This window comes from Phyllostomus hastatus, unplaced genomic scaffold (genome assembly GCF_019186645.2).
Source record: "Phyllostomus hastatus isolate PE091 unplaced genomic scaffold, TTU_PhHast_1.1 phas_contig_137, whole genome shotgun sequence".
In the NCBI taxonomy this organism is placed as follows: Eukaryota; Metazoa; Chordata; class Mammalia; order Chiroptera; family Phyllostomidae; genus Phyllostomus; species Phyllostomus hastatus.
The window spans coordinates 19,928,346-19,945,012 of record NW_025333583.1 but is presented as its reverse complement, the minus strand read 5'-3'; the positions used below and the strand labels follow the sequence as shown (position 1 = coordinate 19,945,012).

At 40.4% G+C, this 16,667-nt stretch overlaps 1 protein-coding gene across 1 annotated transcript in view; it reads left to right on the top strand.

Annotated features, from left to right (window-relative positions):
- Nucleotides 1-2,641: 2,641 nt before the first annotated feature.
- CD28 (CD28 molecule) overlaps nt 2,642-16,667 on the top strand; it is a 39,225-nt gene continuing 25,199 nt past the window's right edge. The window contains exon 1 of the mRNA XM_045854391.1: nt 2,642-2,799. Within this exon, the coding sequence (XP_045710347.1) occupies nt 2,745-2,799 (55 nt within the window). The 5' untranslated portion in view covers nt 2,642-2,744. The remainder of the gene's footprint in view (nt 2,800-16,667) is intronic.

Here is a 16,667-nt window from a genome sequence, read left to right as displayed (position 1 = left end):
TTCTCAAGGACATGATAATGCACATTTCCTATACTTTTGTCCAGAAGGAATTTGCAATACTGGAGCGGCTTAGCAGTAAGGAGGCAGGGCAGTGCTGTGATTATGGCATAGCAGTTCAAGTTAGAAAGATCTGAATTCTAATGCTGGCTCCACTGAGACTTCTCAACTCTCTCTTGGAGTCACTCTTCTCATCTGTAAGATGGGAATAATAATAGCATATTCCTTACAGGTTGTATGAGTATTAAATTAGACCAGGTGTATTAAGTACTTGGTACATAAATTCCTGCTATTGTTATTATGGGGGAATGCAGTAGAGTCTCAGTACTCTGTGCATTAATGGCTTTAATGACCTTTATTTCATCTTTATCATTTCCATTTCTTAGTGTACATGAATGCCATTGAATTTCAAAACCAAATGTGGAAGGACCCTAATGAAATGATTAGCTTCTTTAGTGTGACACATATTTATAAAAAAGGAAGGCAAATGTCAAAATTTGTGTTTCCTTTTTCTCTAAAGAATGAAAACCAAATAAGGTTAGTTAAGTAATAAAATCAAGTACATTTAATTATCGTGTTGTGAGTTTGTATAAATTAGCTAACCTCCCTGGTCTTCAGCTTCCTCCTCTGCCAAAGGAAGGAGTTAGACCATTAATTACACTGTTTCTTTCCACTTAAGTTTGATGCAATCAAGCACCACCATATACATAATATTAACAAGAAGCTATACAGTTATCTTTTGTATGCTCAAAGACAGTTATTCTTTTCTTCTTAGTCTTCTGTTATTAATCATAAGGAAATTTGGGACATCTTTCTTTCTACTGGACATATATTCCTAATCTCTATAATGAATTCCAGAGCCTCTCTTTCTAGATCTGTGTGGACTGGTTGCTCCAGAATAGGGCTAACCTTTTAGAGAAGGGCACCTTGCCTTTTTTCAATTGTCCCCACAAAGACATCGGGCGCTGGGTAAGATAGATATAGGTCTCCCTACCTGGATAAAGGGTTTGAGCCAGGAATACTGGGTCGAAATTCTAGAAGTGAATCTTCTCTAGGACTAGGGGCATAACTTCATTATTTACCTTTAGTTCAGAAGTCTGAATGAATCATTTTCAAGGACAGATTCCTCCAAAGGACTGAAAAATCTGTCAGTATGGGAGGTTCACAAAGACTGTTTGTGAGAAAATTGAAATGTGGACAAAAGGGGTCTATCAGGAGAGGAAATGCTTTTTGTCTGTCATTCAGTGGCTGATGAGGGAAGGACTTATAGCTAGGTCATCAAAGATATTCACCGTAGTGTTTTAAAATAATAAAAAATTGGTAACAATACTAGAGAATTCTTAAACAATTTATTATATGATTATAGGATAAAGTATTATGTATCAATTACGAATGATGCTTATAAAGAACACTTATGTGTTATGGGAAAATGATCCAGATATAACAGATAAGGGTATATATCTGTTGGAAACTATAAATAAGACATGATGCTAAATATGCAAAAATCTTAATAGAAAAACACATGGAAGTCAATGGACCAGAATATTAAAAGCATTTATATCAGGATGGTAAGATTATGAGAAAGTTTTGTTTTAATGATTATTTTTAACATTTAAAAAGGTAAATGCATCTTTTTCTAAATTTTCTATATGAAATATGTCTTACTTTTATAGTCAGAACAGAAATCAATACAAATTATCTTTTAAAAAACTCACATATACAAATCAGAAACTCAAGTAATCATATAAAACTCAGATTTTCAGGAAAGCAGGAAAAATTACTGGCCGAGTTTTGAGCCAGGTGCCAGAAGATGAAAGCAGAGTTGGCCACATCAGTGGGATGACCCTAAATGCAGAAGGCCTGGCCAGCGGGAGGGGCTGCAGAGGAGTGGTGATGGGCCTTGATGAGCCTGCTCTGGAGCCTGCTCTGGAACCTGCTCTGGAGCCTCTCTTCTTGCCTATCACTTAACGTTCAATGATCCTTGAGGGACATAGAGAACATGTGATACCAAAGGGCTTTTGGCCACCTTACTACCCCACTAAGGACATCTGAGGTTATTTGACACTCCCTTTGCTTAGGGAACTTCCTCTTCTCAGTAGGCTGGCTGCTTGCAAGTAGGGTGTGTTTCTCAAAGTTCCTAGAAGTGAGCCGGGTTGGGGGGGGGGGGGGTTGTGCGGGGAGGCTTGGTATAAACTGAGGAAGGTGTGTTAAATGCTCCATAGGGTTACCTATGTCCAACACAAAGGTTCAGTTCCTAATATTTATGATTCCTTTCAACACTGATATGGATGTTTCCCAAATCCTCAGTATAATTCTTATTGTTGTCTTTTTGACACAGTCTCTCCCCATCCTATGAAAATTTCTCCTCCATGAGAGACTTTATTTGTCCTTTAGAATACCTTGTGTGTCTGGATTCCAAGTCCCAGTTTTTCACAGCTCTGACCCCTGACTGTAAAGAGTGATTCTAATAAGCCCATTATAGAGTGACTGACATTCTTTTTCTGTGACAAGAAAAGGCTGCCTTTAAGAGAAAAGTCTAAAGTCATCAAAACAAGGTAATATCCTGTGTGAAACGATGCTTTGTGGTTTGAGTATGTGTGGTTTGATCATGTGCCCTGAGAGAAATAAGTTGAAGGTGGCCGTGGATGACGGAGACTCTCGGGCCTTGGCAAGTGCGTCTTCAGCCCACCTCACACTTTGGGCTCCTCGGGGAGGAGGGGCTGCAGCCCTGACCCACCGTTAGCACCATGATCCTCGGGCTGCTCCTGGCTCTCAACCTCTTCCCCTCCATTCAAGTATCAGGTAAACAATTTTGATTTATTTCTTCCTCTGAGTTTTACTTTTGAGGTTTTTATATGGTTTGATTCATTCTGAATTTCAAGCAACTTGTGAAATTTTGGTATTTGAAGTGCAATTTTGCTATAAAATGGTAACCTATTATTTAGAAGCTCCTCAGTTCTTAGACTACATGATAATACTTTAATGAACCTCTTTTGAAATTAAATAAAATTCATTTAACTTTTAGTTGAAAATGCCACATATATGAATTGTTTTTTAAGTTAAGAAAATTACTATAAGCAGTTTAGTTTTGAAAGCTCTGGAATTAGACTGCCTGGCTGGGTTCATATCAGAGATTCTTTTCTTATTAGCTAAGCTCAGCCTAGTGTTTAACTCTCTAAGCCTCAGTTTCCTTATGTGTAAAATGGGGATGATAATAACCACACCTCAAGGTCATTATGAGGATAAAATGATATAATCCATGTAAAATACTTAGTGCAGACAGCTCTTGTCTAGCAAGGTAAGTGGTACTTGTAATTACTATGTCTGCCAGAGTTGAATCAGTGTCAAAATGAATTCTGGAGTCATCACAGAAATTGGAATGATACAAATGCTAATACATTTCTTTCTTTCTTTTCTTTCTTCTCTCTCTCTCTCTCTCTCTCTCTCTCTCTCTCTCTCTCTCCTTCCTTCCTTCCTTCCTTCTTCCTTCTTTCCTTCCTTTTTTTGATAATCAGCTGAAATAGTTTTTTTACATGACAATCCTTTAAGTTCCCAGTGATGGTGATGAGGAAGATGATATATCTAACACTAATAGAGAACCCTATTTCAGATGAAGAGATGGAAGAGTAGGAGTGCTAATCGGCCCAAGGATATATAGGTACCAGTTGTTGGCACCAGGGTCTGATGCTAGAGCCTGTGCCCTTGAGCATTATGCTAGCTCCCCTAACATGATGTGGTTTATAATTTCATAGCTCCAGATACATCCAAGTCTAAACCATCTTTAGAAAATCACAATTCCAAACAGAATGAACTTGTTGCTTTGGTGGGCTAGAGTAAGGTGTCTGTTTAACTTATTCTCAGAGTTAGCAAAGGGTCCTGTTTGGCTCAAAAATTGGGCTGATAAGGATTGATGGGCATGTTTAAGTATAGTTATTTTTTTTCCTTGAAGATACTTTGAAAAGACACTATCTTCAATTTTCTTTCTCATTTATTTTGGTGTGTGAAGACTGCCTTATTTGTTGTTCTTAAACATCATGTGCATGTGCTTCAAAGGGGATGATTTCCCAACCTGCACAAGTACAATAGTTACATATATACCCACCTATTTTGTTGTCTGATGTGCCAGCAAGAACATTTGCAAATTGTGTGTGTATTTATAAAAGCTATTCATATAATGAAAGGCTGGTGATGAGACAAGTTTTGCCCCAGCATCTACTACTAAGCATTTAGAGATACTAAATTCATTTAAAAAGTATCTTTAAATTTATTTTTAAAAAGGTCTTTAAACTCTATTTTTAAGAGATCTTTAAAATTTATTATAAAATAATATTTAAAATGTGTTAATTTCTTAGTCAGTAAAGAATAGGCAGAAAGGAAAGAGAAGACTCACCCTGACAGACAGAAAATTTAAATGGATAATTGTACACAAAATACTGTTCTGATGTGTTTTGTGAACAACCATCTATCATCAGCTCATTCACTGTCCTTTGAAGATATTTTTTGTAAGACTCAAAGCTCTCTATTTTTTCCTTTAGAACATCTATTCAAAGTGGGGGGAGTAGCTAAAAAAGCAGTTGGAGGGTTCATACATGCAGAACCTTTAAACTTTTCAACTTAAAAATATACCTACCTTTCAAACACCAAATCACTCTCTTAATAACTTTTCAGATTTGATGCTGAGTGGCCATCTAATGAAGTAGGAAAGGGGTTGGGTAGAGAGGGCACTTTTGAAATGGCTCTTCCAATAAAAGAACTTATGAAAAAACACAATGAAAACATACACAAATGTAGGATCCATTCTAATCAATGGTGCAAAACCTTTCATGTGCTCTTTGTTTCTCTGTATTCATCCTCTATGAAGAAATTAGAAAGATAAGAAAATTCTCTGGTTAAAGTGTAATTGTCCTCCCTAGGATTGTGAAAGATTATTGGTATGTCCGTGTTGAGGTGCATGCATGCGTGCATGTGTGTAAAGAATGGTTATTTTTTCCCACTAATTTAATAATCCTAACTCATTGGCTCACAGCACAGCTTAGAATTCTAAGCAGCTTAAACCTAGCCTGATTCTTTATGATTTTAATGACACTGTAGAAAGATCTTTATGGCTAAATTAAAGAAGTATGGCCTAGAAAGTGGAGATCTTAATTTAGACATTTCCTTTACTAAAGTTACTTGTTTTCTACCAGATTTGGATAATTGTGCAACTGAGATCCATAATAGAGGATTTTTTTGGACTTCAGAATATGAGTCCACCTTACTATAGCAGGTCCTTGAAACGGCCGGTGATTGATGATGGAAGGAGTGTGCATCTGATGCATAGCATTGTCCACAGATTTGCAGCCAATATTGGTTATTTTCCAGCAAGCTAATTATTCAGCATGAAGGCAAAATCAGGACCACACTACTTTTGTTTTCCATGGGAGTATTTATTTTCATTTCTCCCCAAACCTTAGCAAATAAACTGTCAAGATGGCTAGTTTGAATAGAATTGATTTCTCCAGTGGTGGTGCATTTCTCTCAGCCTTTCTTTTTCTGAGAGAGGCATGGAAGGCTGAAAAAATGGTATTTAATTATTTAAATAATCAGCAAACACAGTGTTTTGAAACTTTATTTTTAGTTCAACAAATGACCCTGATGAGGTACCTGTACACAAAAAGAAGTGATTTACTTCTCATAGCAAAGTGTTTCCTCTGAGGCTGGACTTGGGAAAGTAACATAAAAAATATGAACATCAAAAATGCATGGTAATCGACAGACATGTATCTATATGACAGTCAATATGCTACAGCCAGTTTTTCTGAGTGGCAAGAAAACAATTGGGCATTTTGTCATTTCAAGTGATCTTGATGGATATTTCAAAAGTATAAGTGTTGCTTGAGAATTTTGTTTTCTCTACTACCATACCCTACAACAAGATACTACTTTTTATTTTTCTAAAGGTAACCATCTAGAAAGGACTTTTAAAGCCAGGATTATAAAATTAATATGAATATATCAATATCAAGAAGTAGAATGAGTCATTTTCACAGACAGATTAGAAATAGAAATGAATCTGTGGTCCTAACTTTAAAGCTCTCACATTTGAACCTCTGCTCAGGGCGGGGCGGGGATCTCACCATCTCTCTCTCTCTTTAGACATAGACCATCCTCCTTCTTAATGTCTTTGTTCTGTTATCACGAGTGTAGAAATTCCACGCACCTACCACTTAGCTGTAATCCTGCGTGAATATCTTCCTCAGAGTAGTTCCTGCATGAGGAGTGCACTAGATTCCACTCACCCTGCAAGATGTAGTGTGGGGACGTGCACCCCAGCCGTCCTAACCAAGTTCTGTGAGCTAAAATGTTCAGCACTATCTACTTACTTTCCCCCCTCTTTTTAAAGTTTATTTTACTTTACTTTTTAAGTGGGAGCAAAAGAATGCACACAGGCAGTGAACAGTGGGGTCGATTCATTGGGTGGCTAATAGCTTTGATCCCTAAAACTCCTAGTTAGTGCCAGGAACTAAGGACAAAGCTCACAGTGCCTTCAGAAAAAACAAAAGCACCCACCTGAATCCAACAATCTGCATGGGAAAGCAGACCTGTGGGCCTGGGGAGGGAGTGGACCTGTGCTAATGCTTGTGCTCTCCCCACCCAGGTGCTCAAGGGCAGGCTTATGTTCTGCCACGCAGGGTGGAGGGCCTCACTGTCCCCAGTAGGGAGAAAAATCAGTGGAGGCCCTTCCCCCATCACTTTGAATTCTGGCGTATCTGCTTGTGGCAAAAGCCTCATGAAACCTCACCATCAGCACCATTCTTAGCTTGGATAAGCAGAAATAAGGTCACTTATAATGCTTTAAGGTTTGTCCCCATTGGCTATCCCCTCTTCCCATCACCATTTTTTGGTGCCTATTAACCTCGTATGCTCTCCTTTAAAGCAAAAATGATGAGAGAGAGAGAAAGGGGAGAAAGAGGGGAGAGAGAGAGAAGAGGATGAACACATTATCTACAGAGGCATAAGACAAAGCAGAAACTTCAAGAGAGCAAAAATTATAATAAAGACATAGAATACGCACACCAGGACAGGGAAGGCACAGGTTGTTTTTAGGATAACCAGGGACACTGTCACCAAAACTTCCCCTGAGTGTTGGGCTAAGGACCTAATACAAGGGGAGTCAGGACATGGACAGGGGTGGCATGGGGAATGGGGATAGACAGGATATGTGAGTAGAAAACTCCTGAAAGAAACCCAAGGAAGCCAAGGAACTTAAGTCTTGTCATCCCCACTCCAGCTGGTTTGATACCAGGTGTGACGTTCCCGCATTTTCCAGGTTAGAGCATCTCAGGGGCAGGCGGGCCTGGAGCAGGAGGCAGAGGGACTCCACCAGCAGGTGGCTGCAGCTGCTGTGGTTGCTGTGGCTGCAGCTGCGGCAGAAGGCACCCATCCTCTTAGGTGTTGTGAGGATTACCCTGGGTCCTAAGATGTTTCCTGGGCATTGGTGGCATACCAGGAGGGGTAGGGCCACTCCCAGGCAGTGGATGTTGGTTGCACTGGTGAGAATCAGGCGGCCTGGCATGGGCTGTCCAGGCCTCACGGAACCTGGACCTGGTATCTGACCTGGCTGGGGTGTGTGGGGCGGTGGCATCCGGTGCTACGTCAGAGCGTAGGGAGGGGTCTGCTGCTGAGGCATCACGCTGCGGTGCCCTGCTGCTCCCAGTAGTGCCAGGCCAGGCCTGCCCTGAGTGCTGCTGTCCTTGGGGAGGGTTCTGCGCATGCTGCTGCTCAGCGTAGTTCAGCAGCTCCATGTGGTACTTCTGGAGTTCAGCAAGCAACTGTTGTCTCTGTTGTTATAAAGCCTCTTTCTCTCTGTCCATGATCATTTCCAGTTCCTCAAATTGCAGCCAGGTGCTTGACTTTGGTTGCAGCAGAGGCAAGAGAAGCTGCTGCCATGGTGGCTAGCTTTTCTTCAGAAATTTCATGTTCTATGACTATCTTGTTCCCAATATCACTTCCTCTTTCTTTACAAGTGCCAATGAGTTCCTTGCTCTCTTTAGTCTCCTTTTCCTCTGATTTGGTATCCTCACTAACTTTGCTATCCTGTTCTTTCTCACTATTTTTTTTTATTGTCTCTGTTTTGTGCTTTATCACCTCCATTCGTTTCATTCTCTCCTTTGTTTTCTGCCTTCAGCTCCTTCAAGCTTTTCTGGCTCATTGGGGCTGTGCCTGAGATGCAGTTGCTCTCCAGGCCCTAGGTGGGATCCACTTTCCCAGAGGCTCCAGCAGCTTCTTGTACTTTCTTGACATGAGTTTCAACCAATTCCAATGGTTCCTCCTCCTTGGCCCCAGAAAAGTCTTCCAAAGCTGATTTTGCTGCTGCAGATGCTGCATGGGGGTCCACCACAGATGTCAAAAGGGCTGCAGTGCTCATTGCTGGGTTCCTTGACCAACAAAGGGGACAGGCTGGTAGGTACAGACATGGATCCTCAATGGGAAGGCTCAAAAGAGTGGAGGATGTATTCAGCCTGAGTATAAACTCCAGCATGTCCTGAAACTTTGTTCCAATCATCCTTGCACATCTCCAGAATCTCCAGGTGAACAGGGTCTGCTGCTCAGTCCAATTTCTTTCAACACTGGCACCTTTACTCTTTGCTAAGGTTTTCTTGGAGTAAACATCAGTACGGAGACCAAAGTTCTGCAAATCAATTGGTTTTTCCTTGTTCTTCTCAGGAAAATGTAACATCTGTTGAGCAGCAGGGACCTGAAGTGATCAAAGATGTAAGGGCACAAGCCCAGAGGAGTAAGAGCAAATACATTGACATGAAGAATAGGAGGAGGACCTACTGACATGGGTCAACTTTCTGGATCCACTCAGTAATTAACCATCCCTCACTGCTCTAAGAAGGCATGAACCCTCATCATAGCACACACATCTCCAGTCAAGTTCCCCTGACAAGCAGTGCTGGTTAAACATTCTTGAGGGTTTAGGCAATATGTGCCAATCATAAAATTTTGGTATGCCAAGTATATCTCTGGAGTCTTGGGATTGTTTTTCCCATTGAAAAACTCAGGAAGAGCACACTGTTCAATCACATGAATACAGTTATAATCAAACCACGATGCACAGCTAGGAATAATGATGTGATCAGTCTTCTCTGTCACACTATCTTTACCAGCGTCAGCTGGCTGACTTTGATCACCTTTTCTGGGGTCTTCATCTTCCTTTCCTTCTGCTGAGACTGTTTCTTCATCCTGCTTATCTAGACTGGCTGTAGTTCCTCCTTCAACAGGTGTATTTTCACTATCTTTGGATTTACATATTATGGAAGTACCATTTTCTCTATGTTGGGTACAGTTGTTGGGTCTTCCATATCCTTGGCAAGATCTTGCTCATCTTCCTCTTTCTGACTTCTATGCTTTCCATAAGGACTAGCTTGGCCTTTGATTCTGTGGGTGTGGAAGGTGGAGGAGAAGGCAAATGCTTCCTCTTTTGAGCATTAGCTGATGCTTTTCTATCTCTTCTCTCTGGACTTCTGACTAGGTCTTCATTGTTTGTTGAAATTCGCAGTTGAAAACCCACAGGCTTCCAGTTCTTGTCTACTTCATAATCTTCCTCATTCATCTATTCATTGAAAATGTCAGTGTCCCAAATCCATTGTGCATGAATCGTCCATGTCATTTCTGGAATTAGTGGATCTTCAATTTCCACATCAACATCATTGCTATGGACCCAAGTATTGTAACTACTCTGGTAAAACCCCCAATGTCTTTTTCATCATGGGTCCCAACTACTCTTCATCTTCATGAGAGGAAAGATACAGATAAGTGTGGTGGAAAGCTTTGGACTCCCCATCAGTAAATGTCCCCTGATGTCTTTTGATGATATCTTTCAATTTGTTAGCCAACTTCAGATCAATGTCTGGAATGAGGTAGATTTTGGGTCTGGTCAGACAATTCCTCCACAACAGTGTTTTCAATGTTCATAAACATCTCAACATTATGGTCCACTCAGGATGGATTCAGTAGATCAAACCTCAACCATCCCTATTCATTTTTACACTTGTCAGCAGCCCCAAGAATGTGACACAAGGTGCCTCCAGCTTGTTGGGTGAAGGCCGAGTAGGTGACATGCTGCCCAAAGGTGTGTTCCTGGAACTGGAGAAACTGCACCACCAGTGCAGCCAGCATTTTATTGGCAGGCGCGTCTAAATAAATATACTTCTTGTAGTGCTTGCCCAGCCAGACCCTCACCAAATCCAGCTGGGACACTGTCCCTGGGCTTTCCCCAAACTTGCTGGCCAGGCCCTGTCTTTCCTGCAATAAATGACCAGGCCCACAGCCACTGCCTTGCCTTTTGCACCCACGCTGCCCACCTCTGGTCACAGCTGTAGCCATCATTGGTATCTGGGGTCCCCACTGCCTGGCCTGCCCTGGCCATCAAAGCATTGCCCATTTGTACCCATGTGCATGCACAGTGCCAATGTATGGCTCTTATGGTGATTTCTTTGGCTCTTTTTGGTCAATGACATGGTGCTCTCATTAAAAAATAAATGTACCCAGGGCTTTCAGTCTGAGAATAGTTGCTTAAGAATTGGTTTCCCAAGCTGGAGGGAAGGTAACCCAGGCTCAGTTGAGAAGTGGTTGGAAAGTAGGTGTCTAACTTCTCGTTCATTACTCTCATTTTGATGACTCTAGAAGAAAGGTGTGCAGGATGGGATCAACTGCTACTCAGTCACTCATTACAAGATGCGAAAAAGAGACTTGAGAGTTTTGGGGCCTTAGTATTTCAATGCTAATTTCAGAGACATCTTAATGTAGTCTGCACGTGTCACTGTTCAGGTAACACGTGTTTATGTCTTCATTCCTGGAAGAGAAACTGCATGATGGGAGAATTTCTTAAAACTTTGAGCTGTAACTTTATCTCTGCATCACCATGAGTGTCACCTTTTTCATTCATCATCATCTTCATTATCTTGGGGACTGTGGCTGCCAAGGTAACCAGGTTAATGGTTCCTAATGGTGTCATCAGTCACCCACTCACTGTTCACTCTGACCTCTGATCTAATCGTGAGCCCCTTTCTGTAATATTTGTGTCACATTTTTGGCTTAAATCTTCAAAGTAATGTACTGATTACAGCAGCAATTCCTATTTATTACTCACTCATTCACACAAGAACCTGAATTCTTAAAATGTCTCATATTTTAACAATGACATAGATTTCCTTCTGAAGAATTTAGGTGGCTGTTTGACTTTTTTTTTAACTTGCTGAGAAGGTAAAGCATTGTGCTTTTAATTTCTGATGGGTACTTGACACACTTGATGAAGTGTGAGATCATCACTGTGGCTGTATTTGCAATTTCCATGTGACTGATGACTTTTCTTGGTATTGAGCACTACTAATAATCAGGGTACATAGTTAAGATCAGCTTTAGGGTGGGATTGCTGACTGGTACAACCACTATGGAAAACAGTATGGAATTTTCTAAGAAAAACTAAAAATGGATCTGCCCTTTGACCCAGCAATTCCACTGCTAGGATTATATCCTAAGAACCCTGAAACACCAATCCAAAAGAACCTATGCACCCCAATGTTCATAGCAGCATAATTTACAATAGCCAAGTGCTGGAAGCAATCTAGGTGCCCATCAGCAAATGAGTGGATCAAAAAACTATGGTACATTTACACAATGGAATTCTGTGCAGCAGAAAGAAAGGAGCTCCTACCCTTTGCAACAGCATGGATGGAACTGGAAAGCATTATGCTAGGTGAAATAAGCCAGGCAGTGAAAGACAAATACCATATGATCTTACCTTTAACAGGAACCTAAACAACAAAACAAACAAACAAGCAAAATATAACCAAAGACACTGAAATAGAGAACAGGCTGACAGGGACTGGAGGGGAGAGGGGAGAGGATTTCAGGGGAATTTCAGGGGAAAAGGGGAAGGGTTTACAGGAACAAATATGAAGGATACATGGACAAAAACTGGGCAGGGGGGTGGGAATGGGAGGGAGGTGGGGCGGTTGTGGGGGTAGGCTGGGATGGGAGTAAAAGACAGAAAACTATACTTGAAAAACAATTAAAATAAAAATAAAAGATCAGCTTTAGGAATATCGAGTCTAGGAAAGTTCCATTTCTGAGCCACAGACTCTATCCTATAGAAGGGGAGAGTGGGCACATATGAGGAGACTGTTTCCTTCCACTATGAGACTCCTTTGGGGACTAAAGCAGGGTGTTAGTAAGTGATAGGTCTCGAAAGTATTAAATTCCTGTTTTCTAACGTGTTTGCTCCTTCTCTGATGCTTTTGTAAGACAGGTCTTCATTCTTGAGCTCATTCAGGTATTTACCAAAATCTTCAGTGTACTTTTCTAGGTTCTGTGACAGGTACAAACACCCACTTTGAGCTTCAAGGATGTAAAAATGAGAATTGTGAAATCTTCCTACAATTTTTTCCTTAATGCACTACCATAATGATACTCTATTTATACTTATTTACTTTGTGGAAACCAGTTATAAGCAGAAGTGCCCATTGCATTGTTGAATTTAATCACAGACATTTAGAGATGGGAGGAGACTTAAACATTCTCTCAATGTTTAAGAAAAGGAAGTTATGTAGATAGTTCCTAGAAGATGCTTAAAGAAAGATGACATCGCAATGTTTCCTGGCGTTTTTGGGTGCTTTTAGGCTGGACACATCTTACTTAGCCAAGCTGTCTCCCTTCATACTCTAATGTAAGATTCTAACCCTTAATATTGCAGCTTCCTTCACTGTCTCACACACCTGCATCCTGCATTTATGACCTCCTTGATACTGCTTCCCTCTTGAAATTTCCCTTCTCCCCCTTTCCACCCATCTAAATCCTAATTCTCTTTCACTTCATGTCCTTAATGTAAGATTCACCTCCTTGAAGAAGCTTTCTCTGGGTATTTAGCCTTCATTATAAACTTGCAAGAGGCATTTAAATGGGAACATAACTTAATCTAAGAAATAATTATTAAACCTGTTGTATTTTAACCTGTATCAGGTCTGAAGGAATAGAAAAAGAGGGAAAGAAATAGAAAGACTTAATTAGCACACAGGAACTACTCATGTAATTAATCAAGTTCTCTCTGCTTTCATGGACTTTATGATCTAGTTAAGGAGACTATGTATAATAGGACATAACAGCTGGAAACAGATATAACACTTGGAAGTTCCCTAGCTCACAGACCATTTGATGTCTTCATCACTTTGTATATATTATTCTTGTAATCTGGAATGTCCCCTATACTTCTCAACTGGAGAAGCCTTCTCTGGGACCTCAAATGACAAAACAATGGATTTCTTTGCCACTCAGGGTTCCCAAAACTATTGTTATTGTGTTGACACATTTGGTTTTTCCTCTAGACTGTGAGCTTCTTGTGGGCAGGATCATGTCTTATTCATCCTTATAACCACAGTACTGTGCAAAAATGCTGGGGGCATTGTAGGTGTTCAACAAATGTTTGTTGATGGAGGAAATAAATTAATACTAAAATGAGGAAGCATAAAATAAACACTTTAGTGAGATTAATGTAGAATAGTAAGCCTTTATGAAGGGTTGGGAATTGAGCTGGACTTTAAAGAAAGCCAGGATTTAAATGAATGATTTTACTAATAGTAATTAGTGGCTAATATTTATTTTGCACTCATAATGTGCCAGGCACTGTTCTACCTGGCTTTCCCTGTACCAAAACATTTATTCTTGCCCTAAATCCTATGAAGTATTTTCTATGGTTAACCCCATTTTCTGTGGGGAAACTGAAACATAGAACAGATACAGCAACTTGTCTGTGGTCACACAGCTAGTAAGCGAGTAAATCCAGACACTCTTTCTCCAGGGTTCATGTCTTACCAGTGCTATGTTGTGTCAGGAAGGAGACACATGCAAATAAAGAAATTAAACCAGGCATATTGTTTTATGTTCTTGGAACCAATAGCCAGTCTGAACGTGTGGAGATCTGGAAAGGTAGGGTACAGTCAGGTTGAACAAAGGATTGAATATTAATAACAGATGTTCACACTTCATTTTAAGGCATTGTGAAGAAGATGAAAGTTTTTGGAAGCAGAAGGGTCTAGAATATGTATGGTTTTGGAGACTGATATCAAGGAGATTATGTTATAACCCTCTGTTGCTTTACCAAGATGAGGGTAGTAGATACGGACTGGGTGGTGAAGGTGGGACTAGAATGAAGTGATTATTATGAGAGATGTTTTAAAAGCAGAAATTCCAGGTCTTAGGGCCTAGTTTTGGATGAAGGTAAAAGAGAGGGAGGGATCAAGAATAATGCCAGGGTTTCTGGTTTAACAGAGGAATGGTGGTATCACCACTTGCAATCCAGATGTTGTGACACTGAGTTTTGGAGGACAATAGTGTTTAGCTTTAGACGTGTTCAGTTTGAGGTGTCTGAAAAATGTCCAGTACAAAGCTGGTGATATGGGAACTAGATAAGAAGAAAACCAGTTCTGGTTAGAAGTCATGGTTAAGAAGAGAATGATGGGCTAGTGAAGGAAACAGAATGTGTTTGGAGAGGCAAGGGGAATTAGGCTAATGAAGTATCATTAAAGTCAAAGGAGAAGAGAGTTAAAACAAAAGCCAGTGGCTAAGAGCATTAATTGGATAAGGCAAGGAGAAGTGAATCATAAGTCGGGAAGTCCAACGGTTTGGCTAAAAGGAGGCCACTCAGGACTTTGGAGTTTAGGCAGAGTGGTAAGGGAAATAAGACTTTAAAGGGTTAAGAAAAAGAGCAGGTAATTACTAAAGTGGAAACAATTAAGAACCTTTATCACCTATACTGTTTATCATGGTATTTTGTACACAGCAAGTATGTAATGAAAGTTTGCAAACTGATGGACTTTATTATGCTTGACATGTGGAAGGAACAAAATGCTGGTCTTGAGTGTGCGTGCACATGTGTACTGTTGAAGGTTGGAGGGAAAAGAGAGCTATTAGGGAAGAAAGGAGGAGGGGGTAGAAGGAAAAAAGGAGGATGGAGGAAGTTTTCTCCAGAAGACGAGGAAGGAGATGATTTGGAACATGGGAGATTAGAGAGAGGACAAATATCTGAGAAAAATGGGGAGGGAGAAAGGAGATTTGTAGGAACAGGGATGTGTTAGGTTGCTGTGTTAAACTTACATCAACAAGGGCCAATGGATTAGTACATATCTTGACTTTGACGCCCATGCATACTTTAAATTTGCTTGAGCTTTCAAAAATGCACACTATGGCTGGGCGTGGCTTCAGCTCATGGCTGAGATAACAGGGTATCAAGGGTCAGACCAACCCTGCCCAACATCACAGGCAGGGCTCCATTTTCCAGTCAGGAAAGTTAATCTCAGCATCTCCCAGTGTTTTTAAAGGATGTGGCAGCTTGCTCTTGGCTTAGGAAAGGCCATGTCTATCATGTTTTTTACCTTTTTTTTCAAACTCAAAAGCTAAAGCTACAAAAGTTTCAGTGTAGGGGTATGTGATCAGGAGTTTTAGTCTGTTACACTGTGGCACAGTTTTTCTAGGTCTTGGTTTTCTCATCTGATAGGGGGTTGGGCTTGAAGGCATCTCAGGTCTATTTCTGGCTTAAAAACGCTTCTTTAGTGGCATAGAGAAGCTCTGGCTTTTAGGAGCTCTAATGAGGCAACTCAACCACCCCAATCCTTTGTAGATGCTTTTGTGATCTAATAGAGAAAATACGAAGAATCACAAACCAGCCATCTAGGAAATCTGCTGGAGAGATTGCAAACCAGGATTTTTAGATATTAATGCTTAGAGATGACTGCAGGAGTTTAAGGGACAATATTGTCTTTGCTTTCTCTTCCTATTTTCCTGTGTAATGTTAAGGTTCAATGAAGCAATTGTTTTCAGACTTCTAAGTGTAAGGCCATGACACTTACCTAGAAGATTCTGTATGTGCCAAGGTGATCCCGATTAGGCTTTTTGGAAATGGAAGATTTAGGGAGAATGAAACAGAGAGAATAAATGTACTGTCATCTTTTTTACAGAACTGTTTTGAATGAAGGATCAGAATTATTGGTGACTGAGGAGGAAAATACAGTTCCAAATTTGGTTGCTGGATTAAAATATACATTTGGAAAATAATATATTAGTATAGGAAGTTCCTTGATACTGTGGGGTTTCTTTCTATGTGTTTGCTCAATTACTATCATAATATTTATGTAGAAAACTAGAAAACCCTGGTTATTTACTATTTGGACTATAGGTATCTTTCTAGGATAATAAAATTTGATTTTTGGAAGTAGGTTGGTGGCTATAGGTGTGGGTACTTTTTTCATACAAGTTAAGGTGCTCTGCCATGGTGTCCTTAGACTGTCTTTCTACCTTTAGGAGCTGAGAGTACAATTGCAGCCTTTTGAATGATAGGGGCTGGGTCACATCACACCCAAGATTATGTTGCTTTGTGTTTAGGAAGTTTCAGTCCTGGGCTGCTCACACCCTGCATTGCTGAGCAGTGTCTCTGAGCGGTAGGGATGGACTATAGTGTAGGCAATGGCTTTTAGCAGGTTTGATATTAATTGTCATCTTATTATAGATGACATCCCAATGTACATATCTCTCTATGACTTTCTTAAACTCTAGTTTGAGATATCTAACTCTTGGATCTTTCCTCTAGGATGCCTTGCCTGCCACTCAAAGCTAACATATCAAAAACTGAACTC